At 50.2% G+C, this 21,151-nt stretch overlaps 2 protein-coding genes across 7 annotated transcripts; one reads left to right on the top strand and one right to left on the bottom strand.

Annotated features, from left to right (window-relative positions):
- The first annotated feature begins 57 nt into the window (after positions 1–57).
- On the top strand, positions 58–3,323 carry HTRA2 (HtrA serine peptidase 2). Of its 2 annotated transcripts, XM_082356992.1 has the most exons (8): positions 58–669; positions 784–988; positions 1,078–1,272; positions 1,514–1,546; positions 1,778–1,883; positions 2,027–2,096; positions 2,764–2,859; positions 2,967–3,323. In XM_082356992.1, exons 1-8 carry the CDS (start codon positions 164–166, stop codon positions 3,130–3,132), a joined length of 1,377 nt encoding a protein of 458 aa, XP_082213118.1. In that variant the 5' UTR covers positions 58–163; the 3' UTR covers positions 3,133–3,323. The 2 variants fall into 2 exon arrangements, with proteins under 2 accessions (XP_082213118.1, XP_082213119.1); XM_082356993.1 differs by lacking the exon at positions 1,514–1,546.
- LOXL3 (lysyl oxidase like 3) lies at positions 3,281–21,026 on the bottom strand. Of its 5 annotated transcripts, XM_082356963.1 has the most exons (16): positions 20,869–21,026; positions 19,137–19,461; positions 17,233–17,396; positions 16,357–16,571; positions 9,668–9,724; positions 8,974–9,033; positions 6,543–6,759; positions 6,143–6,323; positions 5,853–6,007; positions 5,450–5,617; positions 5,150–5,312; positions 4,662–4,905; positions 4,454–4,569; positions 4,237–4,373; positions 4,017–4,128; positions 3,281–3,833 (listed from the first exon to the last, which is right to left on the bottom strand). In XM_082356963.1, exons 2-16 carry the CDS (start codon positions 19,447–19,449, stop codon positions 3,760–3,762), a joined length of 2,376 nt encoding a protein of 791 aa, XP_082213089.1. In that variant the 5' UTR covers positions 19,450–19,461; positions 20,869–21,026; the 3' UTR covers positions 3,281–3,759. The 5 variants fall into 5 exon arrangements, 4 of the variants coding, with proteins under 4 accessions (XP_082213089.1, XP_082213090.1, XP_082213091.1 ...); XM_082356964.1 differs by lacking the exon at positions 9,668–9,724; XM_082356965.1 differs by lacking the exons at positions 8,974–9,033; positions 9,668–9,724.
- Positions 21,027–21,151: the final 125 nt, after the last annotated feature.

The following is a 21,151-nucleotide window of genomic DNA, read 5'->3' as shown; positions in this document are numbered from 1 at the left end:
TTCGCGGGGCGGGGGCGGAGTCGGCCTCCCGGAATCCTTGGTTCCGGCGTGCACTTCTGGAGACTTCAGGTACCGGCGTGCTCCGCGTACCGCTGTCCGCCCGCTCGCGTCCAGGGCGCCTCCTCTGTGCAGGGCGGGCGACGAGGCTTCCGAGGCGGAGCTGATGGCTGCACTGAGGGCGGGGCGGGGTGCAGTCTGGAGCCTCCGGGGATGGCGGGCTTTGGGGGGGGGTCGCTGGGGAAAGGGACCCCTGTTGATCCCTGACCTCCGGGCCTTGCTGACGTCAGGAACTCCTGACTCTCGGGCCCGAGTGACTTATGGGACCCCCAGTTTCGGGGCCCGGTTGTCTGTGGGAGTCCCTGAACCACGAACATGTATGACGTCGGGGACTTCGGATCCCCGAGCACGGCTGATCGAGGGGACCCCAGATCCCCGGATCCGGGAAGACTCAGGGACCCCTGGAACCCACCCGCGCGTGTGGCTGGCGGTGGCGCTGGGCGCTGGGGGGGCAGTGCTCTTGTTGTTGTGGGGCGGGGGTCGGGGTCCCCCGGCCGTCCTCGCCTCGGTCCCTGGCTCGCCGCCTCCCTCTCCCCGGAGCCAGTACAACTTCATCGCGGACGTGGTGGAGAAGACGGCCCCTGCCGTGGTTTATATCGAGATCTTGGGCCGGTAACGGTGGGGTAGACCCGGAGGAACCGAAGCCGCGGGTAGAGGGCGGGCGAGAAGGAGGGGTCCGAGCCTCCTCACATCCGTGCTTCCCCAACCCCGCCCCCCCCATCCCAGGCACCCTTTTTCGGGCCGCGAAGTCCCTATCTCGAATGGCTCAGGATTCGTGGTGGCTGCCGACGGGCTCATCGTTACCAACGCTCATGTGGTGGCTGATCGGCGCCGAGTCCGTGTGAGGCTGCCTAGCGGCGATACGTATGAGGCCGTGGTCACAGCTGTGGATCCCGTGGCAGATATCGCCACGCTGAGGATTCAGACCAAGGTGGGGGTCTGGGCAGGCCATGTCTGGTTGGGGCTCTGAATTTGCTTACATCTCCAGATGACAGGTCTCTTGTACCCATTCTCCCTTAGGAGCCTCTCCCCACACTGCCCCTGGGACGTTCAGCCGATGTCCGGCAAGGGGAGTTTGTTGTTGCCATGGGAAGTCCCTTTGCACTGCAGAACACGATCACATCCGGCATTGTCAGCTCTGCTCAGCGTCCAGCCAGAGACCTGGGCCTTCCCCAAACCAATGTGGAATACATCCAGACTGATGCAGCTATTGATGTGCGTCCTGATATGAGAGAAATGACAGACTAGGTTGGGGGAGGGGGTAGAGGTGTGTGGTGCAAGAACCAACTGTGATAGATGGTGGATTAGCCTGTATACAGAGGTCGGGTGGCAAAAACCGTGCCCACTCCTTCATGCGCTGGTAAAGGAGAGAATCTGGAGAAAGTGCCTCCATCCTGGTTTTGCCCCCAGGCATAGAGTCCCTGGATCTCTTCCATATTTTCTCCTTGTCCTGCAGTTTGGAAATTCTGGCGGTCCCCTGGTTAACCTGGTGAGTGGGACATCCTTTCCAAGAATCCCTGCCCCAGGTCAGTGTGGGAAGGGGTGGGTTTTCCCTAATTCAATGATGTTTGGTCAAGTTTCTGAGCAGTTTCCTGTTGGCTGTCTCCTGGAATCCAGCCAGATTTCCCCGACTCCCCAACACTCCCTGCTACTCTTGCTCAGGTACCCCCATCTCCTACTATTTGTTTGGGCTAGAGAATAGTGGGCTCTGTCCCAACAGGATGGGGAGGTGATTGGGGTGAATACCATGAAGGTCACAGCTGGAATCTCCTTTGCCATCCCTGCTGATCGCCTTCGAGAGTTTCTGCATCGTGGAGAAAAGAAGAGTAAGCCTGGCTTGGGGGTAAAGGGTTTCCTTTAAGTAGTGGGGGGTGGAGGTGGGGGCTTGTTGGAGAGGGGTCTGTTGGGAGGAGCAGGAGGGGGAAGGAAGGATGTAGCTGGGTGGGGCTCATTTGTCCCTCTATCACAGATTCCTGGTTTGGAACCAGTGGGTCCCAGCGCCGCTACATTGGAGTGATGATGCTAACCCTGACTCCCAGGTATGAGCTCTAGGGGTAGGGCCGTCCGTGTAACCAGTGGTGGGCACCTGGCACTTCTGTTGAGCTTCATTCTCAATTCTGTGTTTAAGATAAGTTGCCTCATACTTGGAACAATCAGGAGAGCTGTCCTCTCTCATTATCTTGATTTTCTCACCCCACTCCATTTTGCATACCTCCCACCTGATTAATTTCATCCTGTTATTGCTTTGATTTACAACCTCCAATCCATTAGCCTGGTGTTTAGGGGCCATTTTCCATTTGTCTTCAACTCAACCTTCCAGACATGGCTTCCCTTTGAGTATATTCTGTTCCGTCCAACCTTATTTCCTAATCCCATGTTTTTGTTTATGTTGTTCTCGTTTTATATAAATATCAGACCGATCCTTCTAGGTTCAGCTAAAGTTATACCACCTCCTTATAGCTTCTCTTAGGAGTTTAGAATGACAGTGCTATTGATTTAATACTGTGTGTCATTTGGAATTAGTTACCTTTTATATGCATGTCCCACTTCCTAACTGCTAGAAGGCAGAAAGTGAATTTTGTCTCGAGAGGATCTAGTGCATGCCCTGTCCATACACTTATCAGTGTGTTGATGAGAGATCTGAGGCGAACCCAAAATGGGGAGAGTGCCGTGGTGTGGTTAACAAAGTGATCTGTGTCCTTTCAGCATCCTTGCTGAACTACAGCTTCGAGAACCAAGCTTTCCTGATGTTCAGCATGGTGTGCTCATCCATAAAGTCATCCTGGACTCCCCTGCACACCGGTGAGGGAGAGACTGCACTGGGAGGTGGAGACTGGTGAGGTGTTTATGTGCCCTTGAACTGGGCCATCTATTCCCTCCTTTATCTCTCTGTCCATTTTTTGCCATAGGGCTGGTCTACGGCCTGGTGATGTGATCTTGGCCATTGGGGAGCGGCTGGTACAAAATGCTGAAGATATTTATGAAGCCGTTCGAACCCAATCCCAGCTGGCAGTGCGGATCCGGCGGGGACCGGAAACATTGACCTTATATGTGACCCCTGAAGTCACAGAATGAATGGATCAGCAAGAGTAGGAGGCTCCTGCTCTGATTTCTACCTTGCTTTCCTGGCTTGGGTTCTCATGGCACCTGGATGGAGGATTAAATGAACCAGTTGGGGGCAGGTCCCTCCAACTACCAGCACCAATCCCTGGGCCCTGAGGAATCACAAAAACACTTTTTATATAAAATAAAATTATACCTAGCAACATGTTATACTCAAAAATGAGGGGAAGGGTGGCGCACTGCTCTTTCCCCCCCACAAAAAGGCTAGAGGTAAAGCCGTATCTCCCTGAACTGAGAGGAGATACTGGAGTTGACCATTCTGACCTCCCTACTCAAGAAAACGAGCTGCTGCTGTCTGTTTTTCTGGGCAGTCAATCAGGTGCGCCTCTTTGTGGCATGCTTGGTTTGGTGCTGGGCCTGGGAGCAAAATTCCCCATGCCTGGCCACAGATCCAGACAGCTGGCCTAAGAAGGAGGGCAGTAACTTCTGCTTGACAGTTCTACACCCACAGTGCACAGTGGATGAGTGCTGTGGGCCTGCTGAAGTCAAGGATTCCTTGGTAAGCTCCTGAGGTAATGGCAGCCTCAGACCCCTGCCATTAGGGGCCAGTTGTGGTCTGCAGAGGAGGGCGGTGGCACCTTAGATGATCTGGTTGCTGGTCTGGCCAGGGTAGCGTTCGAACCTCCTGTTGGCCTCTTCACTGAAGGCATCACCTGCAAGGTGAACAGGTGGTTTGGGCAGGAAGATAGACCTGTTGTGGGGAAGGGTGGGTAGAAGTGGAGAGACTGAAAAATACAGAAGTGGGTGGGAAGACATAGAAACAACCTAGGGAGAAGAGAATGAAGGCCTTTCCCTCCCATCCCCCAGTCTTTCTGGCTTCTCTTCCCACCAAATACCAATGTGGCAGTTGTGCACCCAGATGCGATGTCCATCATATTTGCAGTTACATTTCATTGCATTGTTGGTGAAGTCACTTTCTGCTACTTCAAAATTGGGGTTGATGACCACCTATGAGTGTGAGAAAGCCAACTTAACCAGCTGCAGTCCTCAAATCCAAATGTGTCTTTAATAAACACTCCTCCCACTCAATAGCTGGAAATCTTAGATCCCAGGCACCTGCAGAATGTAGTTTCCTGGCTTCACATCTGTGATGTCAATCCATTGACAGTCTATGTCATGCCGGTAGAGATCCCAGCAACCCACCGTAATGCCCTGCTCTCCAAAGTTGGCACACTCATACCTCTTGGAGACATCTGAAGAGATAAGCATATGTCAGTGTGAGGCAAGGCTGTGGGGATGAGGAAACTGTAGTCTACTCTAGGCCCCAACTCACCCTCCTGACACTCGGTGTCTTCTAGACAGAAACTAGCTTTGTGGCCCTCAGCCACCTTGGTGCCGTTGGGGGTCAGGATATCATAGTGAGTGAAGATGTCCATACTGTGATAATGCCTGTAGGGACAAGGGAACCCCTGTTTCCTTCCCTGCCCACAGCAGGCTTGCCCCATCCCCAATGGCCTTGCCCTTCTACTTGACCTTCTCACCCATGACACTCATGCCACACCCAGGAGTGGCGCCCAGCCTTGGGCCTGAAGTCAGCGCGTCCCAGGTTGTGGATCTGGGAGGAGAATCGGAGCAGACGCCGGTGGCCATAAGGCCAGTTGGCTGAGCGGGCCGAGCTGGCCAGGCAGTTCTCTTCAGCAGCACAGTACAACATGTGCAGGGGCCTGTCCTCAATGTACGCGGTCTCCTGCACCAGTGCTGAGTGTAGCAGCAGATCTGACGCGGCTGCACCAAGGAAGGAAGGAGGGGGTTAGAACTCACTGCTGAGGGGCAGGGACAAGCGGGAGTGAGTCCATTCTCACCCCCACCCCCTGCCCCGCATCCCCTTCCCCCCACCCCCAGAATGTTGGGTGAGACTGGTTTTCCGCAGGGAAGGCGGACCCCTCCAGATTGCAGCTCTCTCTCTCCCAGCAAAGGGGTGGCCCAGAGCCTCCCTTCCCTGGCTTGAGTCACCCGACCCTTCACTCACTCTCAGAACAAATGACTCCAGCAGTGAAATGGCTTCCTGTCCTCTTGCAGGCGACATGGGTGCCATGATGAGCACATTGGTCCAGGGACAGCTCAGTCCCTGTGCAGTGCACTCCACTCATCACCACCTCTGTTATATTCCCTGAGTCCCAGTACCAGGTCTCCTGGGGACATACAGAGGTGTTTTTGTGAGGCCACCATCCAGCCTCCCAGGCCAAGGGACTCATTTTGACAGTCCTCTGCCCCAAACACAGCCTTTGGAGGCAATAGCCTTGGTTCCCCTCTCCTCCTTCCCACTCACCTGCAGGCCATGGTTGGCATAGCCCAGTCCGAGTTGCCTGCAGGCAACCATGGCCTCCAGTGTGCCCCAGTCATCCCCACAGATGAGGCCCCAGCGAAGGGACCCAGGTCCTCCTGTTTGCACCTCGACTCGCCCTTCATGTCGGCTGCGGCCCCCGCTGAGTCGGATCTGTAGTGACACAATGGAAGTACTGGGGAAGCTTTTGGGGGTGGAGTAGTGGGAGTCTGTAGCAGGCCTATGGCTGAATGGTGATTCAGAGGCACTTAAAGGGCTAGCAAGTGGTGGCATCAGGTGGGAGCTGCAGGATGGCAGGGACATGGGGCAGTGGGCATCAGACTGCAGATCATGACCAGAACTGGATAGGATGTGAGATACCTGAATCAAGGTGGAAAGAATGACTGACCTTGGTCTCTACCCCAGTGTAGGGCAGGTTGCATCGGACTCCAGCATCTTGGCTATGGGAACAGTCCTCAGCTGTGATGTTCCTGTGGGGGCACTTCCAGAGGGAGGGTTCCTGGCCAGAGCATCGAACTTCACTCAAATGGATGGCACCCATGCCTAAGGTCAGAGGTCAAAGATCAGGAGGTTCTAACTTCATTATCTGTCCAGGGGTCTCCTTCCTAAGGAATGTACCCCCCCCCCAGGAGTGTGTACCTCCTCCTTCCCTCTCCCTCCCACCTGCACCCCCCTCACCCTGCCCCATGCGGGCACCGCTCAGAGCCTCTCGAGCACTCCCGAAGCCCAGCTCCCGACACACCACGCTGGCTGCCTGCAGGTCCCATTTGCGGTCACAGACTGTGCCCCACGTGCCAGCCTTCAGGACTTCTACCCGGCCTTCTCCTGGGTGGGCTCCACCCTTTAATCGCACTCGGGCCTGTAAAGGAGAGAGGGGTGCCCAGCAGTGAATGGGAACATCAGCACAGAGAGGGCTGAGTAGACCTGGGAGATGAATGAGATTCTGGTGGGAGGGAGCATGGGAGGTAGGAAGTTCCTCTCTGTCCTCAAAGGTCAAGGCTGTGCTTAATCAGGGGGTGGCCAGGCTAGGGGGTTCTCTGCCTGGGGTGGGGAAGGTCATAGTCACTGTCTCACACACCTCCCCCTGAGGCTTCGACTGTTGCTTCTTCTGGCCACTGGATGCTGCGTAGAGAGGGCTTGGCACACAGCTCACCACCGCAGGGGCCCCCCCAGGGCACCTGGTGGTGTCATTGGCACGATAGAACTCCAAGGAGCAGAGAGAGAGGTGGGCCTCCGTGCCCACGCACGCCACCCCATGCAGACCAAAGGAGTGTTGCTGCCGCTGGGCCAGCAGCCTGGGGGGACAGGAGTGGGAGCAGTAGGGTAAAACAATGCTCCTGCCTCTTTGCCCACATCCCTCCTCCCACTCCATGCCTCCACCCATGACCACTTTAGCCCTTCTTCTTTCCCTCTTCTCCACAAAAACACAGAGACAAAGAGACAAAGGTAATGGCGAGTTTCTAGGCTGAAAGAGCCTAGATACCCGGACGGGGCCTGGTCCTTGGGGACCTTCTGCAGCAGAAGAACCCTATGGGAAGGAAGGCTTGTCTTGACTTGCCTGACAGAAACCTTGTTCTGTACGGTTTCAGGGTGCTGGCCCTAATGGAGGCTGAGGCTGACGCTACTGTGCAAAGAGAATAGGAAGCCAGGACTGCCCAGCTGGAAGAGATGGGCAGGAGCGAGTAGCTGACACAAACAGGAAGCCTGAATAGCCAGAGTGAGCAGATCCTTCTATTACGTTGTGACTGAAATAACTGAGTCAGGATGCAAAGGAGTGAGTAAGTCTTGGGTCTACATGGCTTCTTAGAGGCCAGAGGGGTTTCCAGGCCAGAGGATGATGGGCAGTTATGGAAGAACAGACCAGATGGTGAACACAGGAAAGACTGGCCCTGGTATATACAGGAACGAAGATGTACAAATGCAAGACAGACAAAGAGGGGCCATGTGACCAGAGAAGGAGAGTGAATATGAACAACAGAAGGGTGAAGATATCCCCAGACCTGAGCTGAACTGTATGAGTCTTTAATGAGGTAGTCCATGCTTCTGCAGTTTAAATGTAACAGAAAGAATGTTCCATAGCCACTCAAGTGGGAAAATGGGACTAAATTAGAGATGTTAAGACTTGCAAACACAGCAGAGAGATGCCAGAGAGAATGAGGAGACTTGCTTATTGACACCAACGGAATGAGATACTGCAGTGAGCCACGTGATGAGAGAAGTACTTTCTTCCCAGAACAGCTGGTTTGAACCCAGGGAGGAAAGGAACCAGATGAGGCCTGGTGTTGGTGGAGTGGGCCTGTGAGGCTGGTTTGGCAGTGAATTATTGCAGTAATGTGCTCCATTACTTGATGTCAGAGGAAGGAAGGAATATGACGATTTGAAGCCATTGGCTGGGAAGACACAGAGAGATGGACAAGTTATAAACAAATCAGACAAAGGAAGCCTGGAGACTTTACAGAATACCTTTGCGAGCTCAAGATAAGTTGATTCAAAGAGACCAGGTATTCTCCCAAAGTCCTGTCTGGCTGAAAATAAAAGTCAAAGAGGCCATCAGAGGAAAAAGACATCTCTCTTCTAAAACTCTCTCCTCCTTTTTTCCCCATAACTAACAAAATAAAAACAACAGTGTGCATTTTAATGTGGGGGTCAGGGAAGGCCAGAGTATGGCCATGTTGGGCAAGATGACCCTAAGCTGGAAGGGCACTACGAGAACACCCCCAAATTCCAAGCCCTTTTGAAGGCACCAGAGGGAGGAGCTGAGGAATGAGGGGTACCAGGGGCCACTGAGTGATCTCGGAATGCTGTGAAGAGAGGAGGAGACAATAGAAAGGGATGAATTCTCTATACCTCAACTACTGTTGAAGAAGCTATCAGAGAGACTTTTCATGCACAAACTGCCTTTAGAAACCAAGTGAGACACAATCATTGGGATTGGAAGCTTTCCATTTCCTGGGGTTCTGAAGGAACCCAGGAGGAAAATGATGGAACTGGGAGCCTAATTGTGTAAACTGGGCCAGAGATCAGGACTTTCATGTGACTCCATCCCTGATAAAGTTTCCAGAGGGGATCCTCAGTCTCACTTCCAAGCTGGTAGCACTTATTTTTAACAATTAAATAAAGGTAGGAATGGGAACACTGATCCCTTAGGCAAACTTAACTTCTTGGGGGAGAGGCAAGCATGGCCTCTGAAGGACAAGAGTGCCAGAGTATCTACTAAAATCTGCTGGGGGAAGATAAATAAGCATGTGGAACAAGGGTAGTCAGTGGATGAACTTCTACTGAGATTTTCAAAAATCCTGTGACAAGCATAATTCCTCAGAGAACCACATAAGGGCCAGTCTTACTTTACGTTTCGTTGACTCATCTGGAAGGTGGCTTGTAACAGTTGCTGCTGCTCTTCCACCTCTTGGTGGAGGCTTCTCTTGGACCCCTTCCTGACCACAGCCCGACGCCCCTGACTCGTCACTCGGCACTCCCTCTCCTCTCCACTTAGCCTGAACTTTATTTACCTCTTGATTGGCCCCCTGCCCACTCGGGGTTTGGGTTTGGCTTTAAGCTTGGTGATTGGTCTGAAAAAAGGAGAAAGAAGTTAGTGGAGGTAGTGGTCAGGTACGTTGCCAGGGAAAAGTAAAGGATTATTATTATTATTTTCTGTTTCTAGGAAGGACCCTTCATGCAGAGCATGGGGAGGGGCAAAGCAAAGGCAGTCAGATTTTCCACATATACTGCTGCATACCACTTAACTATTTTTGGAATACATGCTGCTCTCTGGATTCAGCAACAGTTATGAGAAATCTAGTTATGTCAATCCAGGTGGTGAGGGGAGAGGAGATAAGAGGAATGGTAAAGGGAGAAGAGAGAATGGGAATGCAGATGAATTAAGGGAGGTTAGGAGTTGGGGCAGGGGAGGAAGCATGCAAGTGGCTGAGGCTGGAGTCCAAGCTATTTGGGGGAAGTATAAAGATGCAGAGGCTTTTCCTCAGCCATTCCTGCATTATTTCCTCCTTGTGCTTCCTAAGGTCAAAGCTTACCCATCCCCATGCCTGCCTCCCCTCCCCTCCCCCCTGGGATGGCCATTTTCCAGTCATATCCCTGATTCATCAGCTTGGGTTCTGGGATGGACATGGATAGGCGGCCTTCCATCCATCCACCTCCTGGGGTCACAGGGATTAGCAGGAGGTCCCGGGGCTCTTGCCCCATTACCTTCCAAGGGGCTTGGAGCGTCGGGCCGAGGCTTTGGCCGCTCGCTTCCTCAACTTTCTGTGAGGATAAGACAACAGCAGAGTCAGGATCAGTCTAGAACTAAGTGGGAAAAGCTAGTGCAACTGGGACCAGGGGCAAGATTTCTTTTCCAACAGTTAGAGGGTTCCTGGTGGCAGGATCTTATAACATCAGATACCTCCAAAGTTCAACCCTTCACAGCTGTTTGGCCTCATAGGCACATAACCAGACAGGTGAGCAGCAGTGAAGGACATGGACTCGGGGCTGATAAAGACCCTATACCAGGACCCACAGAAATTAGGTTAAGGCAGATAGATAGGGAATAAGGACTCTTGGGTTGATATTAGGGCTGATCTAAACCTGGGGGGAGGGCTAGGGGAACGGGTGTAAGTAGAAGGGTGTTAGGATTGTTAAGATTGCCAGACTGACTAGGCAAGGAGAGAGAACTGGCCTGGTCACACCTAGAGAGGCTGACTATGTATTTTTTTCTTGGATGCTCTCTGCCTTCTGGCATGTCCAGGCCTGAGGCCAGTGAACCAGGACCAAGGACCAAGGCTGCATAGTAAGGGACATTAACTTGGTCTGACTGGGGAGCATGAGGCCAGGCTGCTTAGGATGACAGAATCCTTCCTACTTTAGTTAAATCCCATTTGCTTTAGTCATTCACAAACTGAGCTCATTTCCCAAACTTACTTCCAGGGATTAAGTTCTAAAACCTTATTTCTTCTTAATTGGCCTAAATATTTGAACTATTTTATTCTTCAAGAAGTTGCCTTAAGTCTAATGCATGGAAACTAGGTCTGTTTCTCCTCTCATTCTCCCTTTGATTTCAAAGACTTTCACTTTGCCCCCTTTGTCCTGTCCAACTATGTATAATGAATGCAGGTCTTGTCTGTCCTTACAAAATTCATGGAATTCCCTGTTATCCTCTTAGTTATCATCTCTTTGAACATGTTCCTGCTCTGCTGTTTCTCTTGAGGAGTCATCTTTGGATGTGGTATACTATGTGCAGATGTGCTAGGATTTTAATAAATAGATTTTAACAGGGCTGAATCTGCTTGGTACCTCCTGCCCTGGCTTCTTACTGAGGATGTACTTAGTTGGTCTTTTTGCCAAAACATTCGATATGTCCAACATTCCTAGCAAAGAGTCTACAATAACTCTTGGGTCCCTTTCCTGAGATGCTACTAAGAGTTTAGAACCTTTCATCATATATGTATAGTGTGAAACTTTTTCTCCAGATGTTTTTCTCAAACATGTCTGAAATGAAATATACTTGGCACTTTTCTTTCACCAGTAACCCAGAGAGATCATTCTGATCTCCAGCGTTGTATTCAGGAAAATATAGTATTACCTAGAAATTTAGAAGTACTTCTTCTCTAAGTTATTTAAGGACTATATAAAGTCTTTATATTATATATTATATGGTATATATAATAATATACATTATAAGGCAAATACAGGTTACATTAAGGACCTGGTACTTGTTTAGGACCAGTACTGATATTTGTCTTGATTGATATTTCTTCACAAATGTGCTTGTTTTCCCTACCATTTGTTCCTTCAACCATCAAACATAAAAAGCTACCTGCATCTGTATATCCTTTTCTCATTCCAACTGTCTCTCTTCTCTAAGGCCACTGCCCCCAAACGTTTCTGAATTCCTTCCCCTATGTTCCTTTCTCTCCTTCTCAATTGAGAAGTTGCACATAACCTCTCCTTCTCAATTGAATCCTTTTAAACATGTTCAGCTCTCTCTCTCTCTCACGTACGCACACACACACACACACCACACCCCACATCTTTCTCCCTCTTCATAGAAAAACTTTTCAGTGGTTGTCAACACTCACCATCTTTCCTCCCACTCACTCCTTAACACCCCCCCTTTCTGGTTTTCCCCACCCATCACTCTGCGATAATAAATCCAGAAGATTTTTTTTCTTCTTTTTTAGTCTTCATCCCATTGACTCTTGGTAGCATCTGACACTGCTGTTCTCTCTTTCCCTCCTTGGCTGTCACAACACTACTGGCCTTGTTTGAGTCCTAATTCTGGTTGCTTTTTCTTGGTCTTCTTCGCAGGCTCCTCCTCTATATAGTCATTTAAATTTTTAGAGCTCTAAGGCATTCTTCTCTTCTCACTCCACATCCTCTCTTTATATGTTCTCGTTCACACCTAACCTTGTATATTCCATTGCCTTCTTGGTGTTCCTACTTAGATATCTCAAAGTTATCTAAAATTTAATGTGGGTCTAAAAAATAAACATAATTCTTCCAGCAAAGTCTATGCCGGAAACCTAGGAGTCAACCTTGACTCTTCTCTCTTCTTTGGCTCCCAAAGTCAATCCACCACCAAGTCCTGTCAATGTTCTGTCCTAAACAACTCTAATCCATTTGCTCTTGCTCTTCTCTAAACCATTCTCAGAAGTGCAGTCAAAGTAATCTCTCGGAGCCACAAACCTGATCATGTCCTCTCACAGCCCTCCTCATTAAAAAACTTCAATGAGTTCCCATTACTTTTATCATAAAGATCCAAATCCTTAACATAGCCTATAAGGTCTTCTATGATTTGGTGCCTAACTAACTCTCTCATCACCTCTGTATTCTGAGCACCTTGCACAGTGCTTGGCAAATAGTAGGAGTTCAGTAAATATCTATCAAACTGAAATGAACTAGAAGAGTGACTTCTTAAACAGCACTTAAGCTCTTAGAACCTCAACTTCTTTGCCTGAAAAAGGGCAGTAAATGGTTCAATTATCTGTTCATTGTTTTTCTCTTCTAAAATTCTACAACTTTCACATGTTCTAGGGTAGAACTACCAAACCAAGTTTAAAAATGATAAATATCTCACATTCTGATTTTCTTATTCTCTAAATCTTACTGACTTCCTCTAAAAGCTAGCAGATGCATCTTCTTTCTCTAAGGAAGGTAGAGTTGTTCATAACTATCTTGCCTAGCCTTTATAATTGTATTACCTACGAGGATTCTCCCTCTGTCTGACTTGACCTGTGAAGGAGTATCTATACCATATCCTCATCACAGAATCTCCCAGGACCCCTGTAATCTCTTTCCCCACTAAGAATGAACACTGTACTAAGTATATTTCCTTCTCCAGCCTTCATATCCCAGACCCAGTAAGAGATCCCAATATGTACACAAATATTCCTGATTTCCGAAACTTACTTGAGGCTGTATATACGTGGGGACAATTCCTGGGCCTCAAAATTCCCTGGGATGGCCCACGTCTAAAGTTAGTTCATATTAACTTGAAGCCCAGAGATGCCTGATGGATACCATCCTTCTCTTGAGCAGCTTCAGTATCATTTTAGTTATTTCTTCTCTTATTTTCTATATGCTATCAGTCATCCTACATCTATTCATTCCCCTCTCTCCTCGTTGTCATCCTCCTAATCAGCTTCAGTTTTATAACTCCTGACTAATCTTACTGCATCTAGAACTTCCTCTTCCAATTCACTGCTATCAAACTTTTAAAAACATTGGCCTTATTTTATCACTGTCCCATACAAGTACTTGTATTTTTTAATTTTCCATAAGATAAAGGTAAAACTCTCCAATCTGGCATTAAAAGTGTTCCATTTTCTAGCCTTATTTTATCCATTCAGATCTTTCTTCCACTATTTCTCAGTATAAATCTTCTACTCTTGTCAACTGTCTTTCAAAATATCCTATTCATTTTCATCTTTGTCAGGGTCAGCAATAACTTCCATGTTGCTAAATCCAGTATTCATTTCTCAGTCCTCATATTTTTAGACCCATCAGCGGCACTGACACACTTGATCACTCTTCCTTGAAGCACTTTACTTGGCTTCTAGGCCTCCACACTCACCTGCTTTTCTTTCTACCTCACCTCCCTGTTTGCATTTTTTTGTTTGTTTTTTTGGCCACGCCGCACCATGCCATGCAGCACGCTGGATCTTAGTTTCCTGACCAGGGATCGAACCCATACCCCCTGCATTGGGGGCATGGAGTCTTAACCACTGGACTGCCAGGGTAGTCCCCTGTTTGCGTATTGCCTTATCTTTGCCTTATCTTCCTGATGCTTGATTCTGCCACATCCCTTACAGTCTATTCTTAACAAAGCAGCCCAAATAATACATAAAAAGTGGAAGTCAGATGTCACACCTCTGCCCAAAACCTTATCTCACACAGAGTAAAAACCAAAGACTCTCAAATGGCCCTACATGATCTGGCTCCCCATTCTTTCCCTATCTCCTCCTGCATCACATGTCCTATCATTTTCTCCCTTGTTCACTCAGTTCCAGCCCCAATGGTCTCCTGGAGCATGACAAGAATCCCCCATCCCCCACATCGTGATACACACCACCACACTCCCCAGGATCTTCTCATTTATGATGCCTCTTCCTGGAGATGCTCATCTAGATTTTTGCATAGCTTGTGCCTTCGCCTCCTTTAAATATTTTCTCAAATGATGCCTCCTCTGACCTATTTAAAACTGCAATCCCAGTCCCACTTCCTAACCCTTTCCCTGCTTTATTTTTATGTATTATGCCCTTTGCCATCCTTACATTTTGTAATTTTACTTTTTATCTGGTTCTTCCCTAGTCCATGAGATCAGGGATTTTTGTCTGTTTTGTTCATTATTGAATCCCTAGTATCTACAACAGTCCCTGGCACACAGTAGGCGCTCAGTAAATAAATGTTGAATGAATGACTCTCTATACTTTTGTTCATGCTACCTTCTTCTCCTGAAATGCCTGCTATTTAAATCGTACTAACCTTTCAGAACCTGGTGTTTGGATTAGGAAAGGTAAAGAACAAGCACAGGGAAAGAAATATAGCCCCAAGGTAGATAATAACAAAGGAGCACAGCACATAGATGTTTTAAACCGTATGAGTCTCTATGCCAGATAAAGTATATTCCTTGGGGCTGAAAGATGTGTCTCAGAGCCAAGGTAAAGAAAATTTGAGCAAGTATGGAAAAGACTGGAGGTTGGATAATGTACTGATTTTTGAAAAGCAGGAAGAGGATTCCTCAATCTACAGATAATTAATATTCTAGAATAAGTTATTAAATAGAAAGTTTGTGAGCATTGAGGAAAAAATATGGTGATCCTTAGAAATCTAAAAGGATTTCAGTAAAAATTAGCTCAGTCAAACCACCATGATTTCCTTTCTTGGTAAGATTACTAAATTGGAAGGCTGCAGAATGGCTGTGAACATAGTATAGCTGGATTTTAGCAAAGACTAATAAAATCTCCCATGATTTCATTATAGATAAGATGGTATAATGTTGGCTACATCATTGTAGTGTTCAGTTTGTTCCCAATTGGCTGAAAAAACATTTTACAACTAATGATTAAAGGTTTGATGTAAATCTGGAGGATTCATAAGAGTTAGACTTTGGTTTTAAAGATTTCAACAATTTGAACAGTCACTTTGATGAAGTCAGGAAGCATAGCTATCATATCTATTGAACAGAGGAGGCAGGGAGAGATGACAAGTCGAAAATAATGTCAAGATTCAAGATAATCTCATGGGATCATCATGGCTTTTTAATGATTTTTAAATGATGTATAAACTAATAGGGTAAACTCAACAGATTTAGGCTGCTCTATCAGTATCAAGGATGAGGGAAGACCCAATTTAGGTGATTACAGGGTCAATATGAGCAGTGGGATGCTGCCTCAACAGAAAGGCATGCAAAATCTAAATATGCTTTAATTAAAAGTGAGCATTTCTGCTGTACCCTGCCCTGATCAGACCACATCTGAAGTAGTGTGCCCAGTGGAAGGTCACCCAGATGTTAAGAGGTCTTCCTGCAAAACTGATCTAAGGAAGAGATGAAGAAAACAATCACTTAAATTACAGAGAGATTTCTAAATTTCTCAAAATGCCAAATTAGATGCTCCAGGGAAGCGAGACGCTGTAAGCACAGAGCCGGTCACCAGTGTGATCCGTTTCCCAGAGGCCGGCGCGTACACCAGGGCTCCAGAGCAGGTGAAGAGGGCCGGGCTTCTGGGCCGAAGCATATTCTGGAAAACTTGCCTAGGAGTCCTGAGGGCTCGCGCGCTCACAGACGCCTCGTGGGCCGCCTGGCCCCAGGGAGGGGCCCAGCCCCTCCCGGCGCCCTCCGGCCTTCAGGGATTGGCGCTCTGGCGGGGACCCGCCGCCCCGGTGATGCTCCGGGCCTGTCACTGTCAGACTCCCGGCGTCCGGCCCCGCCCCGGTTCCGCCTCTGCAGGGCATGGCCGCGCCCCCCCCCCCCCCCCAACTCGGACCCGCGGGTTCCTGGGCCGCGCCAGCGCCGGCACCGTAACCGCAACCGCCCGCGGGCCTGCGGGCCGCTGGTCATGGCCTCGCGAGACCCGGCGCTCGCCCCGGGTCGCGGAGACGCCGCCTGCCGACCGATGGCGTCACGGGCAGCGACGCCACAGCCGTCGCTCACCCCGCGCCGGCTCGGGCCGCTAGAGAGCTCGAGCCTCGCCGGTCCCGTGGCAGACTCGCCTCGGGGACCGCTTCATGGTCCCGCAAGATTTCTCAACTCTCCAGTTTAGCAGAGGCCTCCACATTTCCCCACTCTTCCGGAGCCCAGGTTCCCCCAGTGCCCCAGCCCCCTCGGAGGTCTCTCAACACCATTCCTTAACAAGCACCCCCAACTCCAGTCCGCTGCACCAGAGCCCTCGTCCCTTCACCTGTAGAAGGCCACGTTGACCCTCTTTTCGCTAGGGAAGCCCAGCATCCCGCAGACCACGTGGCTGTTGTGGGCGCTCCATCCTTTGTCACACACTTGCGACCAGCCGTCGGGAACCCTGACTTCGACCAGTCCCTCAGTCACGGGCAGGGGCCGCCTGCCCCGCCCAACGGCTGGTCGAAGTCGTACCTCCTCCACTTGCAGGTGATGCTCTACCTGGGGATGGGACCACAAGTAGAGGAAGGAATCCCAGTGACACCTTTCATATGACCGGCCACCCTCAAGGAACCCTGATTGAGTGTGCTTGCTGTAAACCCAATGGCGAGACGGGGCTGAGAGGCAGGCCTGCTCTCCATGAGGTACTGACTGGGGTGTGTGGGTGTGTTGACTCTCCTGCAGCCATGAGAGTGCAAGGACATGCTATGCTCTGAGAAATGACTAAGGGTCCAGAAGAAGCTGGGGAAGGAGCATCTAACTCTGCCTGGAGCCTGAGGGAGCACTTCACAGAGGAAGTGGCATTGAAGGAGGAGGAGAAAGTAAGAAGGGAGATGTCCCAGGAGAGGAGGAACATCTGAGGTGAGGGAGAGCACAGTGCCCTGAGGACCAGGGATGAAGTTGGAGAGGCTCATGCCAGGCTTAGTAACTTGAATGCTAATGCTAAAACAAACCTGGACTATATAGTGTCTCGGAGCCCTATCATTTTGTGCCCCCCCAAGTCCCCCACCAACCCAAATTATCCCCTTGGGCATATGGGATCCTCTACCTTCTAGTATCTCCACATATAACCACCCCACAGCCCTCTCTGTCTCGCCACCCTGGGTGGTGTGTGTGTGTGTGTGTGTGTGTGTGTGTGTGTGTGTGTTTATGAACTACAGACCTCAATGACATTGGAATCCGAGAAGCCAGGGAGGCGCTCGTCCTTGCAGATGACCCCGGCATCCTCATCGTGGGTACAGTCACTGTTCCCCCAGCCCCGGGAGGCACATTCAGTCACACTCCGCTCAGTCCCACTGCAGCTCAGGTTGTCCAGCCAGATGCGGCCTGTGGAGGAGCGGGAGATAAGGGGACAGAGGGGCTTGGAGAGGTAGTATGGGGATGTTGGTGAGAATGAGCATGGAAGCCTCATACCTGGTAAGGTAATGAGTGGGGAAGGGACAGGGGACCCTGGAAAGGAATAGGAAAGGGAGCATAGGATTGATGGAGGGTTGATAGTGATCTGGGGATACCCAGGAATTTGGTAGGGTGAATTAAAAAAAACAAGAGTCAACACTGAAGTTCTGATCAGTCCTTACCCATTCAATGATAGCTACAATTAATCAAGTACCTATTGTCTGTGAGGCAATCTGCCAAGGTATGTACATATGTGAGCATCCTTAGAACAGAGCTGCCAGAAGGTATTACCACCATTTTGTATAAAGAAATTGGAGTTCAGAGAAGTTAAGTAACTTGACTAAGACCACAGCCAATACATGGGGGCTTAGGGATTTGAGCCATTTGTGAGATTTGGAAATGTAAAATCCTTTCACCTCAGCCTTACATTTTCCCACGTGCCCCCCATCTGCGTTGCCACGTTGCCCCGCGTTCTTCTCTCTTCCTGGACCAAACTGAAATGAATATCACCGACTTTCTCTCAGAATTGGGTGGCCCCTCAAAAGTTGGTCCCAGCTAATGTGCAGGGACCCCTCATGCATATCCTGACAGGACTTACCCAGCTTCTGCTGGGATACCTACCTCCTGCCCCACCAGGTTGTTGGAACCATCACAAAGTCCTTGAGACTCTTTTATGACTCACCCCCCTCCAGGTCTGATTCAGTCCTTTGATGCCTTCCAGAAAAATCCCTCAGCCAAATGACTGTCCTCACATTTGAAGATAACCATCATGTAATTGTTATCCAAAGCTTTTTCCTTTCATACCAAATATCCCTGATTTCTTCAGCTATTCCTTGAAACTTGGCTTCCAGTCTTTCACATCTGGCCAGCTCGCCTCTGAATGTACTTCCATTTTTAGGATCTTAGTTCCCTGACCAGGGATTGAACCTGCACCCTTGGCAGTGAAAGCACGGAGTCCTAATCCTGGAGCGCCAGGGAATTCCCGGTACTTCCATTTTCTACTGTCTCTCTGGCAATGTGGCATCTAAAGTGGCACTTCATTCCAGAAGTGATCTAGCCAGTGGAAACTGGGGGGTTAGCTGCAGACTGCACCAGTTTCTGTCTATCAATCTCACTGTGAGCTCATACAGTGTAAGCGCCCCCAGGTCTCAAAATTGTTCCTAATCCCCTACTACCCACATTCATACTTGTCCTAGAGTTTATACTTGTCTTTGGTAAGTTCCAGCTTGTTGGTTTCAGCTCTGGTCTATTATCTGATTTTGTTGGCTGCAGTATCTGTGATTCCTTCTGGCTCTGGGACATCCAGACATCATTTACCTGCTTTCAGCTTCTCATGAAACCACTTGTACTTTAATCGTACAGGGCTCACCTGTGTCAGGGCTGTCTTTGCACGTGGCTTTGTGGAATCATACTTTTGCAGCAGAAAGGAACTTAGAGTTCACCTAGTCATTTTGCACATGGGGCATCTGAGGCTCAGAGAAGGCACTGACCAGCCTAAGTTCACACAGCTCTGAGAAGTGACTGCTGGTTGGTTTGTCCCCCATGGGTGTACTTGACACTGGCTTTTCTTGGTGTTCTGTGTCCCTATGGCTGTGCCATCCTGGTGTTCCCTCTCCCTACATTTAGGTTGCACTTTGGCAATACCTAGGCTGTGCCTGGAGCATTGCTCACCTTTTCCAGGGCCGTATTTGGCACTGTGGGTCCAGCCTGTGGCCTCTGTGAAGCCCAGCTCTCGGCATAGGACATGGGCAGCCTGCAGTGTGAAGTCGTCATCGCAGATGGTGCCCCATTCGCCAGCCCGCTGGATCTCCACGCGGCCCTCAAAGGGCTTCCTGGGGAAGCCGGCCAGCCGGAACCGTAGCCCCTGGCTCCCAGCCCTCTTCTCAGGGGCCGTGGATGGGGATGGAGATCCCAGGCACGAGCTGCACAGGAGGCACAGCAGCAGCCCCCACAGGCTCCGCTGCCAGACACTGACAGGTCGCATGGCAAGGAAGGCCTGGGTGCCCCAGAGAGAGAGTATGCGAGAGAAGCTGAAATTGAGCCAGGCCCCGGTCTGAGAGAGAGGTCATGAGAGGAAAAGAGACACTGGTTAAGACCAGAGACAGAGAGACAGTGTGAGAGAAAGAGAGGGACCCACGGACTAAGAGAGACAGTGAGAAAGAAACACATACTAAATAAGAGCAGAAACACAGTCAAAGAGGCACACAGGCTGAGAGACCCAGATTGGGGGGCGGGGGAGGGAGAGAGAGAGGCTCTCCCTCCCTTTTGTGAAGAATAAAACTCTCACTATTAGTTGTTATGTCTCACAATGTCCTTTCCTTAGTTCTGCTATCATCACCTCCATACCCCGACTCTCGGGTCAAGGAGACCCAGTGATCAAAAGACAGAGATTAGAGACCAATATCAGAGAATGGTCCAGATAAAGAGGAAGAGACTGAGCAAGAGACACGGAGAGGGAGACCCAGACAGACAGAATGTGAGAGGAACGGAAACTGTGGGAATAAAAGGGGACCAAACAGAGACAGTAGAGGAAGAGACAATGTTGAAGATGGATAGAGAGGGATCAGGAGAGAGCCTGGCACACAGAATTGGGGGGCAACTGAGAAAGGCAGGCAATAGGTAAGGAGGAGGGGAACTGACAAGAGCCAAGGAGCAGAGGCAGGAGGGACCCAGATGATCCTATTCAGCCAGTCAGACAGAGGACAGATAGCTACTGATTGTGGAGAGAGGCAGGCAAGGAGGGGCTTAGGAGACCCTGGGATCTCAGGTCCCCTGAATGGGAGCCAAGCCGAGAGTCCTCTCTGGGCAGATTCCAGGCAGAGAAGGCAGAGAACCAGAATGCACTGGAGAACTCTGCACATCCTACATGCCCTGCAGGGTCAAGGGGCCCAGGAGGGCCAGGCCTCAAGGTGGTGGGGGATGGGGTGGGGTTTTCCAAGCCTCCTGCCAACACCGCCATCTCTGTCACGGGCAAGCGGAGGCGAGAGCACCAATCGGCTTCTCCGCCAAGGCCTTCCCTCTGTCTGGGGCGGAGAACAGCCCCTCTACAGCGAGCTCCCCCCCTCACCCCCCCTACATGCTTCCCCCAACTCAAACAACCCAACAGGGCAGCTTTGTTTGGGGACATTTTGGCTTGGGGACCCAGGGAGAGGGCCTAACAGAGGAGCCCCCAGCCTTAGGGCCCTCCCGGCTGCCCTATTTGGAACACCCTGCAGCCCCCACCCCCCAATATCTGCTTCATTTCTCCACTCTTCTTGTGTCTCACTCTTCTTTGACAATAATAAAACCCTCAGTAGCTTGACTTCCCTTTGACTTTATCCCACATCACCCCTTTTCCCAGGTCCCTCCACCATCCTTCATCCACAACTCTCCTTCCTCCCACGGGCAGCGTGACTCCCCCTACCTGTGGCTGAGCGGGGGCCGTAGCGGCTGGGAGAAGAGTCCTGGTCCTGGAGTTCAGTCCTAGGACTTACAAAAAAAGTGCTTGTCCAGGGGAGACTGCCCCCCCTCTCTCCCCCACCCCTTTCGTTCCTCCCACGTCCCCTTGAGCCCTCCCACATTCCGCCTTCTCCCACCATCCCTCCCAGGCCAGTTCCCTCCTCTTCTCCTCCCCTCCTCTTTGGAGCAGGCCGCAGTCACCGCTCCACCTCTCTCCCGCCCCCCTCTCCGCCTCCCAGCCTGCTTAA

This window comes from Balaenoptera borealis (assembly GCF_965194805.1).
Source record: "Balaenoptera borealis genome assembly, chromosome: 15".
NCBI classification, from domain to species: domain Eukaryota; kingdom Metazoa; phylum Chordata; class Mammalia; order Artiodactyla; family Balaenopteridae; genus Balaenoptera; species Balaenoptera borealis.
Note: the sequence above shows the minus strand (reverse complement) of the source record. Positions and strands in the feature narration are given on the sequence as shown.

Bases quoted from the DNA above. Each gene is read 5' to 3' on its own strand.
- HTRA2 (XM_082356992.1), top strand. From the start codon at position 164: ATGGCTGCACTGAGGGCGGGGCGGGGTGCAGTCTGGAGCCTCCGGGGA. The intron at 1,547-1,777 runs GTGAGTGGGACA...CTGTCCCAACAG, and splicing joins GCGGTCCCCTGGTTAACCTG to GATGGGGAGGTGATTGGGGT. The intron at 2,097-2,763 runs GTATGAGCTCTA...GTGTCCTTTCAG, and splicing joins ATGCTAACCCTGACTCCCAG to CATCCTTGCTGAACTACAGC.
- LOXL3 (XM_082356963.1), bottom strand. From the start codon at position 19,449: ATGCGACCTGTCAGTGTCTGGCAGCGGAGCCTGTGGGGGCTGCTGCTG. The intron at 5,313-5,449 runs GTGAGTGGGAAG...GTATGTCCCCAG, and splicing joins ATGCCAACCATGGCCTGCAG to GAGACCTGGTACTGGGACTC. The intron at 4,129-4,236 runs GTGCCTGGGATC...TCACACTCATAG, and splicing joins CAGGAAACTACATTCTGCAG to GTGGTCATCAACCCCAATTT.